This window comes from Montipora foliosa, chromosome 12 (assembly GCF_036669935.1).
Source record: "Montipora foliosa isolate CH-2021 chromosome 12, ASM3666993v2, whole genome shotgun sequence".
Lineage (NCBI taxonomy): Eukaryota > Metazoa > Cnidaria > Anthozoa > Scleractinia > Acroporidae > Montipora > Montipora foliosa.
Window position 1 is genome coordinate 34003434 of NC_090880.1, and position 14956 is coordinate 34018389.

General features: G+C 38.4%; 2 protein-coding genes across 2 annotated transcripts in view; one reads left to right on the forward strand and one right to left on the reverse strand.

The window, feature by feature from the left end:
- Positions 1 to 1612: 1612 nt before the first annotated feature.
- LOC137978804 (aprataxin and PNK-like factor) lies at positions 1613 to 9303 on the reverse strand. The gene is made up of 9 exons (XM_068825888.1): positions 9154 to 9303; positions 8978 to 9049; positions 7892 to 8177; positions 7223 to 7368; positions 6756 to 6939; positions 5251 to 5582; positions 4621 to 4724; positions 3894 to 4060; positions 1613 to 2621 (listed from the first exon to the last, which is right to left on the reverse strand). The coding sequence occupies exons 1-9, from the start codon at positions 9244 to 9246 to the stop codon at positions 2359 to 2361; spliced, it is 1647 nt and encodes a 548-aa protein (XP_068681989.1). The 5' UTR covers positions 9247 to 9303; the 3' UTR covers positions 1613 to 2358.
- Positions 9304 to 12877: 3574 nt separating this feature from the next.
- LOC137981135 (uncharacterized) overlaps positions 12878 to 14956 on the forward strand; it is a 30818-nt gene continuing 28739 nt past the window's right edge. Inside the window, exons 1-2 of the mRNA XM_068828479.1 lie at positions 12878 to 13505; positions 14409 to 14679. Of these exons, the coding sequence (XP_068684580.1) occupies positions 13075 to 13505; positions 14409 to 14679 (702 nt within the window). The 5' untranslated portion in view covers positions 12878 to 13074. The remainder of the gene's footprint in view (positions 13506 to 14408; positions 14680 to 14956) is intronic.

A 14956-nucleotide genomic window follows, 5' to 3' on the forward strand; every position in this document is an offset into this window, starting at 1 on the left:
ACATATCAGGTAGCACAAGTACAAACTACAACAACAACCTACAAGTCCAACCAGCAGCAAAAGTGCCTCCTCCTCCTTCTGGTCGTCAAACACTTAGCTTCCCTTTAATTTATCCCCTCAATCTCAGTCTTCAATCTCAACTCAACGAAGTTGAAAAGTACAAAATCCTCTCATGAAACCAAGTCAAGTCAAGAGTAGCCCGGGGATGGTGCAGTGGCTTCCCAATGTGGCCTGGGTTCGATTCCCAGATTCGACGTCATGTGTGAGAGTTGAGTTTGTTGGTTCATTACTCTGCTCCGGGAGGTTTTTCTCCGGGTACTACTCCGGTTTTCCCCTCTACTCAAAAATCAACTTTTTATTTGATTTGCCCTTATTTGTTGATTTCAGTTTACAGTGTCTCCAATAGGCAACTTTCACGATTGTGACATTTGACTGACAAATATCAGAATGCAATTTTTTTTTCTTTTCTTATTTGAATTTTGTATTCCCATTGAGGTAAAAATAACAATAGCTCTAATTAGCATGAGACAAGCAAAACCTGAAGGATTCTGGTACTTGTAATCAAATGGCGTCATCATGCAAATGTCCTATGGGTGCTCCAGCGCTAGAAGACTAGACACTAAATATAGATAATAAAACAAGCAAGAGACACAGTAGAGACTCAGAGTTCCATGCTTTCAACACAATCTTCAGACTACAAGGATCATTGAAGCCTGAAGATTGTGTTGAAAACATGAAACTCTGAGTCGCTACTGTGTCTCTTGCTTGTTTTATTACATATAATTTACGCTCTACGAAAGTGTTGAGCCCTCTTTCACGTCGCTGAACTCCTATATTCACGTATATATACGAAACTTTTGGCTTGTTGTACTAAAACGCACTGTCAAGTGCAGCACGCTGGCCATGCAACTTCCAGCAGTGTATCGGCTTTCATGAAAACTTGGACCGGGACGGTCGTACCATGACCAACATATCTCCTATCGTTGATCGATGAGTTTACAAGGGCGCTTTCCATTCGCCCAACATTTCCAAAAAAACTGGGTAAGGGATCGAATGGGACGGAAATACTCTGGAAAAAAATTTCGGAAATTTGGGTATACCTTGCCAAGTGGTCCTGAAGCTTCAGAATCCCGGAACCGGAAAATCTCGTCCCTTTGGTTCATTCCTCCTCACGCGCAATTGCTGTTTACATTTGTGGGCAATACTCGTTGATGTGATTGGTTTTGAGCGGCCAACCAGAAAATGCTGTTCCATTCTATACATGAAATAATCGACTTTTTTTTAAATAAAACTTCTGTTCGAATGAAAAGCGCCTTTTTTCTTGACAATGGTGCTATCTTGAACTCCGTCTGTTGACTTCTCCACAAGATCTCTGGGGAGACTGGCCTTATGGGATTGTAGTCCGGGCAAGCACAACTAAGAAACTTCAAATAGGCCACTTTCGATGTATTAAAATTCAGCTTGAAAGAGAGCTTTAGAAGACAAAGACAAAGGAAAGTGGACGATATGTCTACATTTTTCACACTCATTCCAACTTGTTTCTATCGTTTTTGTCCTCTCTGCCTTGAAAATTTCGAAAATGGTCTATTGATTAATGAACGAATAATTTCTTAGCACAATTTACTGTTTCTTAATTTATTCAACTCAACCATGTTATGACTACATGTAAAACAACTACTTTTTTTAATTCTTTGTTCTGTGTATAGGCACCTCTTATGACTATTTTAACGAGCGTTCCTTCGACTCAGAACAAACTCCACTAACTCTTCGTTAAAATCTGAACTTAGTCAGCGTAAAACAATTTTACTTGGGCAAGACACTAGTCCATTCTCACTACTTTTTATAAAAAATTATCGGGTATTCCCTTATTCAACCTATATCAGTTTTTACTAGGTACGATGTACTAATCAGTAACTTAAAGTAAAGTAAAATCAGTTTCACAGTGATCGGTTTAATTTGTATTGACGTGTTTTGCTGTACTTGGAAAAAATCATTCCGAGACGATTTCACTAAACTTTGCCTGACATTAATAAGCAATTATGCTGAGCATGACGGACTTGCCTGGGTGTTCCCACGCGTGGCTTGGGTAAATCTTGCAGCCAAACATTACGCACAGTTTGCTGTTGAGGACTGTTTAGGGAAATAATTACCATATTTTAAAATTGGTATGTGTTATATCTATTCCATAAAGCGAATTTTGATAGCCTTGTTTGATTGCAAAATAACGATTAATTAAACAGAGTCAAGGTAAAAATAAAGCGAAGTTTCGTTGGTTAAAACATCGCTAGCGCTCGTTATTCACTTCAGCTAATCGAAATATCCATCTGTCCGACAACTCGACATAAACTTGCAGGTACCTCATACAGGCTTTGCCATGTTCTTACTGCGCAGGAAGCCTCGTGCTTCCGATAACAACTCGGTAACATTCTCCACGTGATCCTTATCATCTCCGCCTTGAGGCTGCCAATCGGAATCGTCAGCTGATTCTGCAGAGAAACTACTGGTACTGAGTTTCTCGTCATCTAAAAAGCTATCGTCGTGATCATACGTGTTTGGTCCATCGTCATCGCTTTCATTATCCAGTACACTCTTGTGCTTCGTTTTCTTCCGTTTAGGGCGCTCTGTGAGAAGAAGCGCAAGAGAATATCTTAACTTAGAAATCGTTGGTTCTTTGTAAAATCGGACCACCATTAACGTTCCTTATACATACATACATACATACATACATAATTGACCACTCCCCATAGGGGCTTTTCAGGGCCAATGAAACACAATCAACGAAACGACAGAACACAACAACAACTGTTAAGAATCCCAACTGGCCGGAGGCAAACCAGTTGGCTATTTACAGGTGCAGCTGCGAAGTTGAACCAGGGACTACCAGGAACAAATTCAACGAGTGGTCAGAGCGGGTCTTGAACCCGGGATCTCCGGATCTCAGGCAAGCGCCCTAACCACTGGGCCACACTGCCTCCTTCTTGCAGTCGCCTCTATTGATGTCGCTGCTTTGTTTTGTTTTGTTTTTTTCGTATTGCTGGACTGATGAAAAGGCGAACTAGATACCGCTGCCTTTGGATGGAATTCACTTTGATTTAGCCTCCGTCCATGATCTTCGATAGCGCTGTTCAAAATTATTAACGCATGCTCCCTGTCAGTGAGACCGCATAATTTCCGAGTCGCTAAATAACCGCAGCGCATCCTCAACTGACACAGTCAGCTTCGACCCAAGACAGGAGGGGTCTTTTTCCTACTCTTTAGCCCAGAAAATACAAGGAAAAAGATTACCGTTCACTACTATTATCTTTTTTTCGCTAGTGATCGATTGCGGCAAATCAACTATAATTAATCCTATTATATTATTATAAGTAGTACTTAAGATCTATAAAGAACCTCTGCTTCGTAGGCAAACCACCCCCTTGAAAGTCATTTCCTTCAGTGTTAACACGATTTCAGAGCTTTTCCACCGATAAGGCAATCTAGAATGCTTCCTATTGGTTGCCGAGAGACAACCTTTTTCGAGAAGTTAATCCAAGAGGGAACAGTACTGTGTGATCATCAAGAACCGATTGAAGAAAATGTCGTAGTGTACATGCACCGACTACAATCACGCTGACCCAACCTAATACAAAATTGAAGGTTTCTGTTACTGTAGGAATCCGAAAACCGTGAATACTTTGATTGGATTTTGACGTTTCCCATTGTGAAGCAACCAATCAGAAGCGACAATAAAACCAAAAACTAATTTCCGTTAATGGTTGCGGTTTAGATTTCTGCGTGTGATTGACTTTTTCAGTTGAAACACAACAACATTTCTGCATAAATATTTCTAGTGTTCACGGTTTTCGGATTTCCGCAGTAAATAAACTAACACGGCCCGAGCTGCGCTTACGTACCAGGAGCTTCTGTATGCTTAAAATCGCGTTTGTGCTGAGGATTCTTTCTGTAACAGCTGGTTCCATATGGACATTCAGGTCTGTTCTCACTATCGCTGTCTCCTTCATTGTCAGCTTTGCTATGCTTGACGCTGTGTGAATATTCTTTGAAATGAGCCGGATTTCTCCTACCAAAAGACATGCTAGGATTAGGATTCGTCCTGGTAAGGAGCCCTTGAACAAATTATTAATTAAAGAACTTAGCCAATCAATGTGCAAGGTCTCAGATTTCGTCACAGAGTGCACAAGCAGTCCCTTGTTCTTCAGTATTAGCGCGAGCCCCTCCCCCCTCCCCCTTCCCCAAAAAAGAAACGAAAAACGTGCATATTTTTATCTTCGAGAGGTGATCCGCCGAAATCGATCAGTTTTAATCATATTAAAGTGAAATAGATTAACATCATTAATATTCGTAGTCCTAAAAATCACTCAAGTTTTTCTTCGTCTGAATCTCAGTACCTCATTCAAATTACTGTCTGCCATTAAAACAAATAAACTACGTTTGAAGTGGAGAAATGTGTGAATACAAGAACATCACTGAAACTGGGTTTGCTAATATACTGGGCACCTAGTCTACATTCTTCACTGAGGCTTCATATCATGTTGGAGAGGAAAGACTAGGAAAATTAAACCAAGATTTAGTTTTTAGAATAGAAGTGATGTAAAGGCCACAGTAGAGACTGCAAACAACCTGTAGCAATTTCTTCCGTGTGGACACAGAGGAAGCTTAGTGGTTTCCCTCTCATCATCATCATCATCATCATCATCATCATCAATACCCGTTTCTTCTCTTTCCTACAAAGAAACTGCATTTAAGTGCAAATGTACCTCAAATTTTCTCCTAAATTGGAAGGCAATGTGAAATTCTTGGGTTAAGAATTGTTCAATATGTAATTTTCTTGGTTAAAGTACTTTACACCTTTCCACCGTTTTTCCCCTCCCAGAAAGGAAGCTTACTGAAAAGCAATGATGACTTCGACCTGAACGACAACGCGAGAAAGCAATATGTTTAACCTTTATTTTTCAAGGGCGCTCTTAATGCGATCAAAAATTTTGGGCGAGGAATCAAATAAAAAAATTCCGGAATGACATTTCGGCATTGCGGGTACATACCTTTCCACGTTCCCGAATATGGAAACAACCGTCATTTCCATTCGGTCCAGTCCTACTAGTGCCCAGACATACTTCGGCAAGCGATTCGTAGTCAATCGGAGCCCTTGGAACAGCCACATGAACTTTTCGGAAATTTCAACTCAGATTTGTTGATTCAATGGAAACCTGTGTCGGGTGATATCTCTATACAATCGGAAGTGTAACAAACCTTTGAGATGGCACTTGTCATAGCTTCCTCATCAATAGGTGATCCCTGTTTCAAACCGACACCAGTTTGTTGTAAAGGTAAGTCATCATAATCATTCTCACTTGAAATCCGTTTTGTCCTTTTATTACGTTTGATAGGTATGATATCGCCCTCATCACACCCAGTGTCCGCGGATGTTCGTTTTTTTCCGACAGTCCCTTTTGTAGCTGCTTTTGTCATTCTTGAAGATTCTTTTTCGTCATCATCGCTTTCATTGCCAATAAAATCCTCGACCAAATCACGATTGTACTGTTTTGACGCAGGCTTTGACGTACTCTTTCCACGTTTGTTTGCTACAATACAAAATACAATAATTAAATATGCATACTGTGGCAAGAGTCAAACCTTGAACCTACCCGCAATAATCTAACTGGTTTGTCCAAACTTTGACTCTTGTTGGCGGCTACTTTAAGATTTTTTTTCCAAGTATGAAGGCATCATACTCACCGAGCCTGAGGTGAATAATTGTTTAAGTATAATTAAGCAGGAAATTTCTTCATCTGTCACCTCGACAAAACGGCTTACGGCCATTAAAAAAGAAAAAAAACCGCTACGGCGATTATCGCGTATTAGTGTCACCCAACTAGTGGACTAATGCAAATCCTGCATTTTAATTTGCTACGCGACTAGAGGACTATTGGTAATAGTCCTCGAGTATCGAAAAGCGTGACGCTTTCTTTAGTTTTACACCCAAATAAATCTTTCTTCAACTTGCATTTGCTAACTTTATTATTGCCTTTTCTGTCCGACTACTTGGGTGATACTAAAACAATTAGATCCTTCGCCCTCAAGGGCCACGGGTCAATAGCCCATTCGGCTTCGTCTCATGGGCTATTGACCCTTCGCCCTCAAGGGCTACGGGTCTAATTGTTAAATAATCACCTCAAGTGCAACAACACTAAAACTGATTAATCTGCTTAGTCACTCATATACAAAGCATGAGACCATCACTTTTATCATTAAAAGAAAAGAATTAGAATCATAACAATGTAAGAAAGTCATTCTAGACTTACTTAAAGGCCTGTGGTTTTACACTCACCTCAACACCCTACAAGTCCCCCTCAATAGTGGACATTCCACAACACACATCCTTCCTCTTAACCAGACTTCTTTTCTCTTTCCACAAGCATATCTCACAAAAACAGAAAATTAACCTGAACTCAAATCTTTTTCGTTAAAGCGAACCTGCTCTCTTTCAAAACATAACTTTAAACTACTGACTTACTGACTTGTATCATGAAGAAAAAAAAATATGAAATCACCTAATTTTACTTTGAAGTCTTGTTTTGTTTTAAGGTTCTGCCATCTTAAATGACCGTCACATGTTACAGTTGCCTTCTCCATTAGTATACAAATGTTCTATAGATGCTATTTTCTCTTTGTGTCAGAAATTGACAATTCTGTACTTAGAATAACACAAGTTTTGTTACTGGTAACACAATAACACAAGACCACAGTGTACTCACACACTGTTGATGTTTTCCCTTCTATGCCAGAATTTCCTGAAGCAGCTTTGCCTTGCTTCTCTTTTGTCGATTTCGTAGCTGAGTTGGATGGCTGAATCAACCATGATGGGAGTTTGCGCGTCTTTTGCAATAATCTTGCAGGATTCACTTCTGCTTTAGTTGAAGAAACTATGTCTTTGTTGCTCTAAAAAGATACTTCATTAGTGATAAATTCGATTATCACGGTAATGAAGCAACTAATTATATGTATTTAGCAACGGTGGCCTATCATTCAATGGTCACTAATCACACAAAGGTTGCTCGTCACACAAAACCCTGAAAGTGTGCTGGATCAAGGCCTGCTTTGGCAAGCGGTGATGGCTAAAAAGTCAAAAGGTCATTCGTAGTCACACACAGTATACATGCATGATCACTAGTGTTGGTATGTTTGGAAACTACCTACATCTTTTCTCAAAAAAGCAACTCACCAAAATGGCCGGAAAATGAATTTCAGGGAATTCGGCTACAGGATTGCCTCTTGCCTCTTTCCACCCCTGGGGGTAGGCCTCGGTAAAGGTGGGTGTGCCAGTCTCTGCTAATCGCCTTTTATCCATAAACTCATCAAGGAATGATTCTGTAAATAAAGATTCCATAATCTTAAACAAGAAATTAAGGAGTTCCTCACATATCACTTTTTCGAAAGCGCCAAATTTTTTTTTATCAGCAGTTCTGACAATTCAAACACTTGGAAAGGCATGTGTTCATTTAAGACTTAAGCTTCAGAAAAGGCCCACAAATATCGTTTCCTATTCCTATGCTGGCTAGCACACAGGTGTTGGTATTTGACAGGAAGTGGCAGTATGCATCTCCATGCTATGATCTTAACGTCTTTGTTGACTTTAAGAACCAACAGTAAAACAAAAAATGAGATCAGGAGGAGAAATTAAAACAATGCTTTCTTCAAATAATAGGTAGGGTGAGGATGCAAAGTGGCAGTTTTTGAGTGGTACAGCAATCATAAAACCTTGACCCCCACTAGAAAAATTATTTCTGGTTGAAATTTGAAGATTCTAAATGAAAACAAGCCTTTGATATGAATTTCATTCAGTACAAAGTTTTAAATTCAGCAGATTTATTCTGGAAGGAGTAATATTTACCTGATAGTAAATTTTTTGATACTAAAGATTTTTCAGAACAATTTTTATTGATATCAACCACAACCAAAGAACCATTGCTGGCCAGCTTGTTCTCTGCATTTTTCCTTATATCCTCTTTTTCCTCACTGTTCTTGCTCACACATCCTTTAAAAACAATGGTGAAGCATAGGGTATCAGGAAGCAGTGAAATGGTGTCCCCATCATGTATTTCTTGGGCTTCATTCTTCTTCAAAGGAAAAAATTTTGCGTTGGCTCCAAACTTGCAAAATGTTGGATTGGTATGAAGCTGCAGATTACAGAAAATGAAAATGAGGAGACTTCAGAAGATGGGTTTTTGTTTGCTTGCTGGCTTAGACTTCATTTGTTAAATGCTTATGTGTACAAACATAGTAATAGTAAATACAGTACAATTAACATTCTAAACCTAAAGGGTACGAACATGTATGGACAGTCAGATGACTCACAAAGAAAAGTTTTTCAGATAATTATTCAGTGCTCAAGGCAGCTTCCTAAGAGCATTTTCCAGGAACTCTTCAGGCTTCCAACATTAAAATTTTAAGTAGCCCGAGTAATTTTTTCAAGAGCCCAGAATTAATTAATGAACCCAGCAACCTTAGCACCCTTAGCTATATAGTTACAGTGTCGTTTATTTTTGCTTTTCAGCAATTCTCTTCAATCATACTGCTTTTCCCATCGTTTCATCCATAGCTGGGATCAAATTTACAAGAAAGTGAGGATGAATCACCTCGTGATAAGTTAAGGCGCCTGTTCGGGCTACTCATTCGGAAATTTGGTTGCCTGTGCTCGCAAATAAGGTGCCCCAGGTGACCAGGCGACTGTTTGGCAGCAGCCTTGAGTGCTTGATAAGTAACATTCCATATCCACCCTCAAATCACCCTTCCTGAGGTTTTCTGAAGTTATCACTAGTACTTCTAAGGGGCTGAGGAAAGTGGGGGGGGGGGGGGGGAGGTAAATTCTTCAGAGGATTGGACCACTGCACGATAAGTCCGGTCTGCAAGTACAACTGGCAGCTCTAGACGGGCTGCTGTAATATTCCGCTCTAATACGATTACTGACTTGACTTACTGGCAAAACAGTGAGTTTTCCATCAGAAAGCTCTATCTCTGCATGACATCTTGACACTCGTTTATCTGTCACCTTTCGATCGGACAAAAATAAGTAAGTATATGCACGCATGCTGGATAGAATACAAGAATCAACTCCATGAAAACAGTTGCGAGCAAACAATAATTCTTCCTTACCCCGAGGAAAGGCCCACGACCTATGGTAGTCTTGCCACCGGGAATTTCTATATCCCTACCGCCATCTTGAGGCCTTAATAGAAAACTAGCCATTCTGATTTCATAGTTTTCGCTTTAGTTGCCAATAATAACATGGGGCTGCCTGTGCACAACATTGCGTTAAATATGGCGCATGATGTGTCATCACTTAGACAAGGCACGCAATACATGCGGACAGTGCCAACAACATATCACTGTCGGATGGGATGCTTTTATGAAGACGGACAAATGACAAAACACCGTACCATAAAACTGTGTAGCGAGTCGCGGGGAAGACTCTCTTCCTCTTGGTACTGATTTATTGTACTGACCATATTTCTTTAAGCATAAAATTGTAAAAACGAACGATAAAAAAGATAAAATTCAACGTTTCGGAGTAGTCATGACTCCATTCTATTCTATCCAGCGAAGATTATGAAAATACTTTCGCAGGAATTAAGTCTGATTGTGCGTTGAGATTTGGCCTTAAACCTCATGAAAATCATTTCGCGCACTAAACAGTCAAATTTGTTTCGGCATTTCTTAAGCTTTATAATCTTCGCCCCTTCGTTAATTCTTTGCGCCAAAAATCAGGCTGAATAATGTAATTTGCATTATCTGATATTATGTTTCCTTGATAATGGAGTCATAACTACTCCGAAACGTCGGATTTTATCTTTTTAACCATTTTTCTTTATTTTTATTGTTTTAGCTCATTATTTATAGCGGAAAGTGGATTCATTCACAAAAATTCATTCATTTGGCCCCATAATTATTGAAGTTTTAATACGAATCAAACACAAGCAGAGGTTAGAAACATTTGCTCGAACTGAATAACTCTTTTTATAAACTTAACGTTTCGTATGTTACAACATACATCATCAGAAGTGATTATCATTCAGTTACAAAATAATGAAAATTTCTGTAACTGAATAATAATCACTTCTGATTCTTATTGGAAGTGGATTGTTACTACTGAACATTTTACAAATACGCTATCCCATGATCCCATACGCCATACGTCTCAAAAAAAACATCTGCTAAAAAATCGGAAACTTTGTTTTGAAAAAGATTGAATATAAAGAGACCGTCGTAGCGCCCAAGGAGCATGACTATTGTAGGAGGGCTACTTAGATTTCCACTGACGAAATTAAAACTTGGAAATGAATATCGTCTTATCACTTGAGATTATTCAGTGCTGAAATGCAATTTCACTGAATTCAACAGGAACGGACATTAAAAAGTCGTTTGAAGTAAAAACTAACAGTAGAAGCGCGCGACGTTTCGACCGGACGTCAGCCATTATCAAGCGAAAAGTGAAGACAAAAATTTTAGCATAAGTATAAATGTGAAACATAGAAGTAAAAGTATGTAAAATATGAAAATGTAAAAAAGGCGTGTTAAAAAACATGCAAGAATAACATAATTAAAAAATGATTAAAAACCTTTTGCACGAATTGAATCTGACTTTACATAGAGAATTGGTCCTACTTTTCCGATGAATATCAGTGGTCTTCTTTTCTGAGTTACCCAGACAGGTTAGTTAATTCCACCATCTCGCGCTTTATTGCAGCAGTCAAAGCTTCTGATCAACATGTTCTCGAGTTACCAGCTGTTAACAATGAATTAGTTCCTGTTCGCGTTGTTCTGCTATTTAAAGACTAGGCTTCAGCCGATATTGTACGAGCACAACTCAAAGATCTGAGCCGGAAAATTCAAGTGACCTTCCAGCCCTCGTTTGTTAGCCACAAGATCAAACAACATCTGAAACCGCGCGAATCCAAGCCGTCTATTGTCAACCAACAATCCCTTGTTTATCAATTTAAATATGACCTGTGTGATGCAGATTATGTTAGTTACACTCGGCGGCACTTGCATTAACGCGTAGACGAGCACAAGAATGCGTCTTCCTCTGTTGGAAAACATTTCTATGTGAAACATTCTTATGTGCCTAATGATCTTACCAAGAATTTTACCATCTTAAAAAAGTGCAACAACAAGTTTGACTGTCTCATTTATGAAATGTTTTTTACTAATGAACTGAGACCAAGTCGCAATGTACAGTCAGACTCAATTCGTGCGAAAAGTTTTTTAATCACTTTTAATTATGTTATTCTTGCATGTTTTTTGACACCCCTTTTTTACATTTTCATACTTTACATACTTTTACTTTGTTGTTTTATATTCATACTTATGCTAAAAATTTTATGTTCACTTTTAGCTTGATAATGACCGAAGTTTGGACGAAACGTCGCGCGTTTTACCGTTAGTTTTTACTTCAAATATCTTTAAAAAACCTTTACTTATAAGGATGTTAAAAAGTCAATATTGTCTAGTTGTTTCGACTCCGGAAATACTTAGCCACCAACCCTGAACCTAAGGATGGTGCCTATTGTTATTGCGCATACATTCTGCGCATCTCGAGATACTCGGATTTAATTTCCTATCGGTGATGCTTACCGACACAATGGTATTTTTGCGCGGTTTAAAACTATCCGGAGAAAGTAGATCTTTGTAAGTACTCTTGGTATCCAAAAAGAAAATGGGGGGGGGGGGGTAACCACGCATTTTTGCGAGATAATTAAGCTTCAATTTGAGAAAAAAAGCCATACATTGCTTTGTATTTTAAAGCTTTTAACAAATATTATTTATCAATTTTCTTTGAAAAATGCGTGGTTACACCCAATTTATTTTTTGGATTTCATTAACAGTAGTTGTTAAGATCGACATCTCCTGCATAATCATAAACTGGGGCAAAATTACCTTTGAATTAGTTTGTAAAGTGTGGTATAAATAAAATAAACATAACATAAAGATAAAAATATTAAATAAAAAAGGTGTGACGTCACAAATATTTAAATTTTTGAAATTATGGGATTCATTAAGATCTTCAGAAAGTACATGATGAAGAGAGGTTGACTAGCAATATAGTTATTTTCACAGAGTTATGACATTAGAGTTAGAGTTAAGTTTCCAATATCCTGAATTCACGATTTTGGAGGCCAACATCCTGAATTCAAGATTTTGGAAATTCAAGACTTTGGAAGGCCTAAATCCTGAATCCAGAAATACAAAAAGTATCCTAAACATGCATAAAAGCTAACCTTATGCCTAATAGACCAATTTCGATATATTCAGTCCTAAACAAAAGGCATCATCTCTAGGAAACTAACTCTACGACATAACTCTATGAAAATAACTCTAAGAATAGCTGTCCCCTGATGAAGAATGGTCACTTGCCAAAAATCAGCATCTTATTGCAATTTGGGGGTGAGATATTGGCCCATTCATGCTTCACTGACTCCATACATATCTTGTAATTTTGTCTTTGTTCTAAACGGTTTAGAATTAGAACAAAAACAAAATATGGAGTCACTGAAGCATGAAAGGGCCAATATCTCATCCCCCCAAATTGCAATATGATGTTAATTTTTGGCTAGTGGCCATTCTTCATCATGTACTTTCAGAATTTCTCAGTATCTCCCACAATTTCATGAACTGAGTCTTTGGGACGTCATCACTTTACCACTCTACTGTTTCAAAAGCTGATAATTCATATTCCGTTAAATTTCGTAGTCTGATAATCATTGTGAAAATTTAAACCTCTTTTCCCTCCAAAAAAACCCAGCGGGTAACTTACGGTGCATGTGTCTTTTGAAAAAGGTCTGAAACGTCACAACCCGCCATGAAAACAAAAACCTCCTCTGACTGGTGGCAACTCCGCAGAGCAGTTGAAACTTTCTGTCACAATAAAACCACGATTACTAAACCCACATTGAATCAAACTGTTTAAATGCATTTCGAATTAAGAGTGAACGCTCTCTGAATATAACGACAGACCATTCTCAACGGAGAGGACACTAGTTGAATGAAAAAAACTGAAATTTGCGCCTTCAACTCGAAATGGATTCATCGAATATCTCTACACGTGGTATCAAGACCGATTATATCTCAAGTGAAGGAGGACCGAGAGAGGATTTTCCTGTCGAAGACGAATATATTTATGATGATTACGATTCAGAGCCTCTGCTAACCTCGCAAGTCGACATGGAACTTTCTCGGCAATATCAAGGAAGGAAATATTCGCTTATAAGAAAAGATGAAGCTGAGGCGAACACAATAATACCCATGAGATGGAGGTTCAGCCGTTGTGTTTTGAAAGCTTTTGTTGTATTGATTTTGTTTGGAATTGGTGGTCTTTGTGGATATTTCATAACTGTAAATTATATTAATTCGGGCAAGAAAGAAAGGCTCTTCATTGTGAACCACTTGCACATCTCACCCGAGAATGACATAAATCGAATTTCAAGTAAGAGTATCGGAGAATTTTTAAGGTAAGTCTTGCAACACGAGTCATTTTAACATATCATATAAATCAACTACAATCACGATTGTCAGCCTGAGCAATCAAAAACTCTGGCAAATTAATGAATAAGGACACATTCCCTTGTTTCGCTCGATCTCACTAATTAATGCCGGGAAGAGTCCCCAGTTGGGTAAACCTTCTTAGCCGTTTGTTTTGTAAAAAATAAGGCTCTGATTATTTTCGTTTATATTAAAGAGCATTTAATTGCCTTTTAGCTTTGAATCTCATTGTGTAGATCTGCTTGGTTGATTATTTTTTGGCTAGAAATTCAGAAACCATTACTTCAGCTTTTTCAAAGTACCCTTCCTTCTATTTCTTGGAAATAAACACAACAATATTTCGCAAAGTTCGACGGAATCAACTTACTTTAACAGCAACAAATGGTAGTCATTGATTAAAGTGTCAGGCCGAAAATAAATGATTTTAGTTGCTAAGGTCCATCTTTTCAATTAGACAATTAATTCAGAAACACCTGAAAACAAATGCAATAATGAAAAAAAATCCCATTTTGTCATCTCTGGAAGTCGATTTATTAAGACAGCACTCACAACCTGCTAATATTACATAATGTAGCAGCTTCTATTTTTGGCAACCTAGGCTATTGTTTCAATTGATTTAAGACTTTATTTTCGGTTTGTTTATTGAGCGTCTCTTACTAGAGCTGTGACATGACTGAATCAGTCAAGGTTACAGTCTTATTTACACAATCGTAGTGCAAATCAAGGTTTTTTTTTTTGGCAGAAGCTAAGCCTACATACTGTGTGGCTTATAAGGAGTCCTGAATCTCGCGGAGATTTGAAAGCCTAACCTTAGGCTAACAATGTAGGGAAAGCAAATACTTATTAGAACATCCGGTCTGTGTTGCTTTCAGGTACTTTTCAAAGTTACCGCACCTTTCAGGCTCGAATGTCAGTTGGAAAGAAGCGTCATACATTCAGAAGAAGTGGAAGGATTATGGATTTGACAAAGTGGAGCTAAAGAAATATGATGTTCTGTTTTCATATCCAGAAAGAACGGGAACAGTATCAATCAATGCAGGGGACGGCACGATGCTTTTCACTGCTCAGGAACTCGATCAATCCGAGAAGCACCTTAAAGTTCTTTCAACATTTAATGCTTACTCAAGAAGTGGAAACGTTTCAGTGAGTTGAAAGCCACTTTATTTTACATATGTTTAAATCATCGGATTTTTTTGTTCCTAATATTTGATTTGGCTTCACCTTTAAGAAAATATGAAAGTCGTACATTTGAACTGGGAAGACAATGTTTATTCTTGCGGCGCCGCTTCTCTAGCAGCTTCGAAATCATTGTAAAAGCGTGAAATTCAGAGTTTCAGCCCCTTCAAGACTAACTTTTTCAGGCTTTCATTTCGCTGCTTTCAAAGTAGCACTTATAACTATAACTGATGAGACTGCAGAG

Bases quoted from the DNA above. Each gene is read 5' to 3' on its own strand.
- LOC137978804 (XM_068825888.1), bottom strand. From the start codon at position 9,246: ATGGCTAGTTTTCTATTAAGGCCTCAAGATGGCGGTAGGGATATAGAA. The intron at 6,940-7,222 runs GTGAGTTGCTTT...GTATCTTTTTAG, and splicing joins TTCATTTTCCGGCCATTTTG to AGCAACAAAGACATAGTTTC. The intron at 5,583-6,755 runs GTGAGTACACTG...TTTGTATTGTAG, and splicing joins AGGGAAAACATCAACAGTGT to CAAACAAACGTGGAAAGAGT.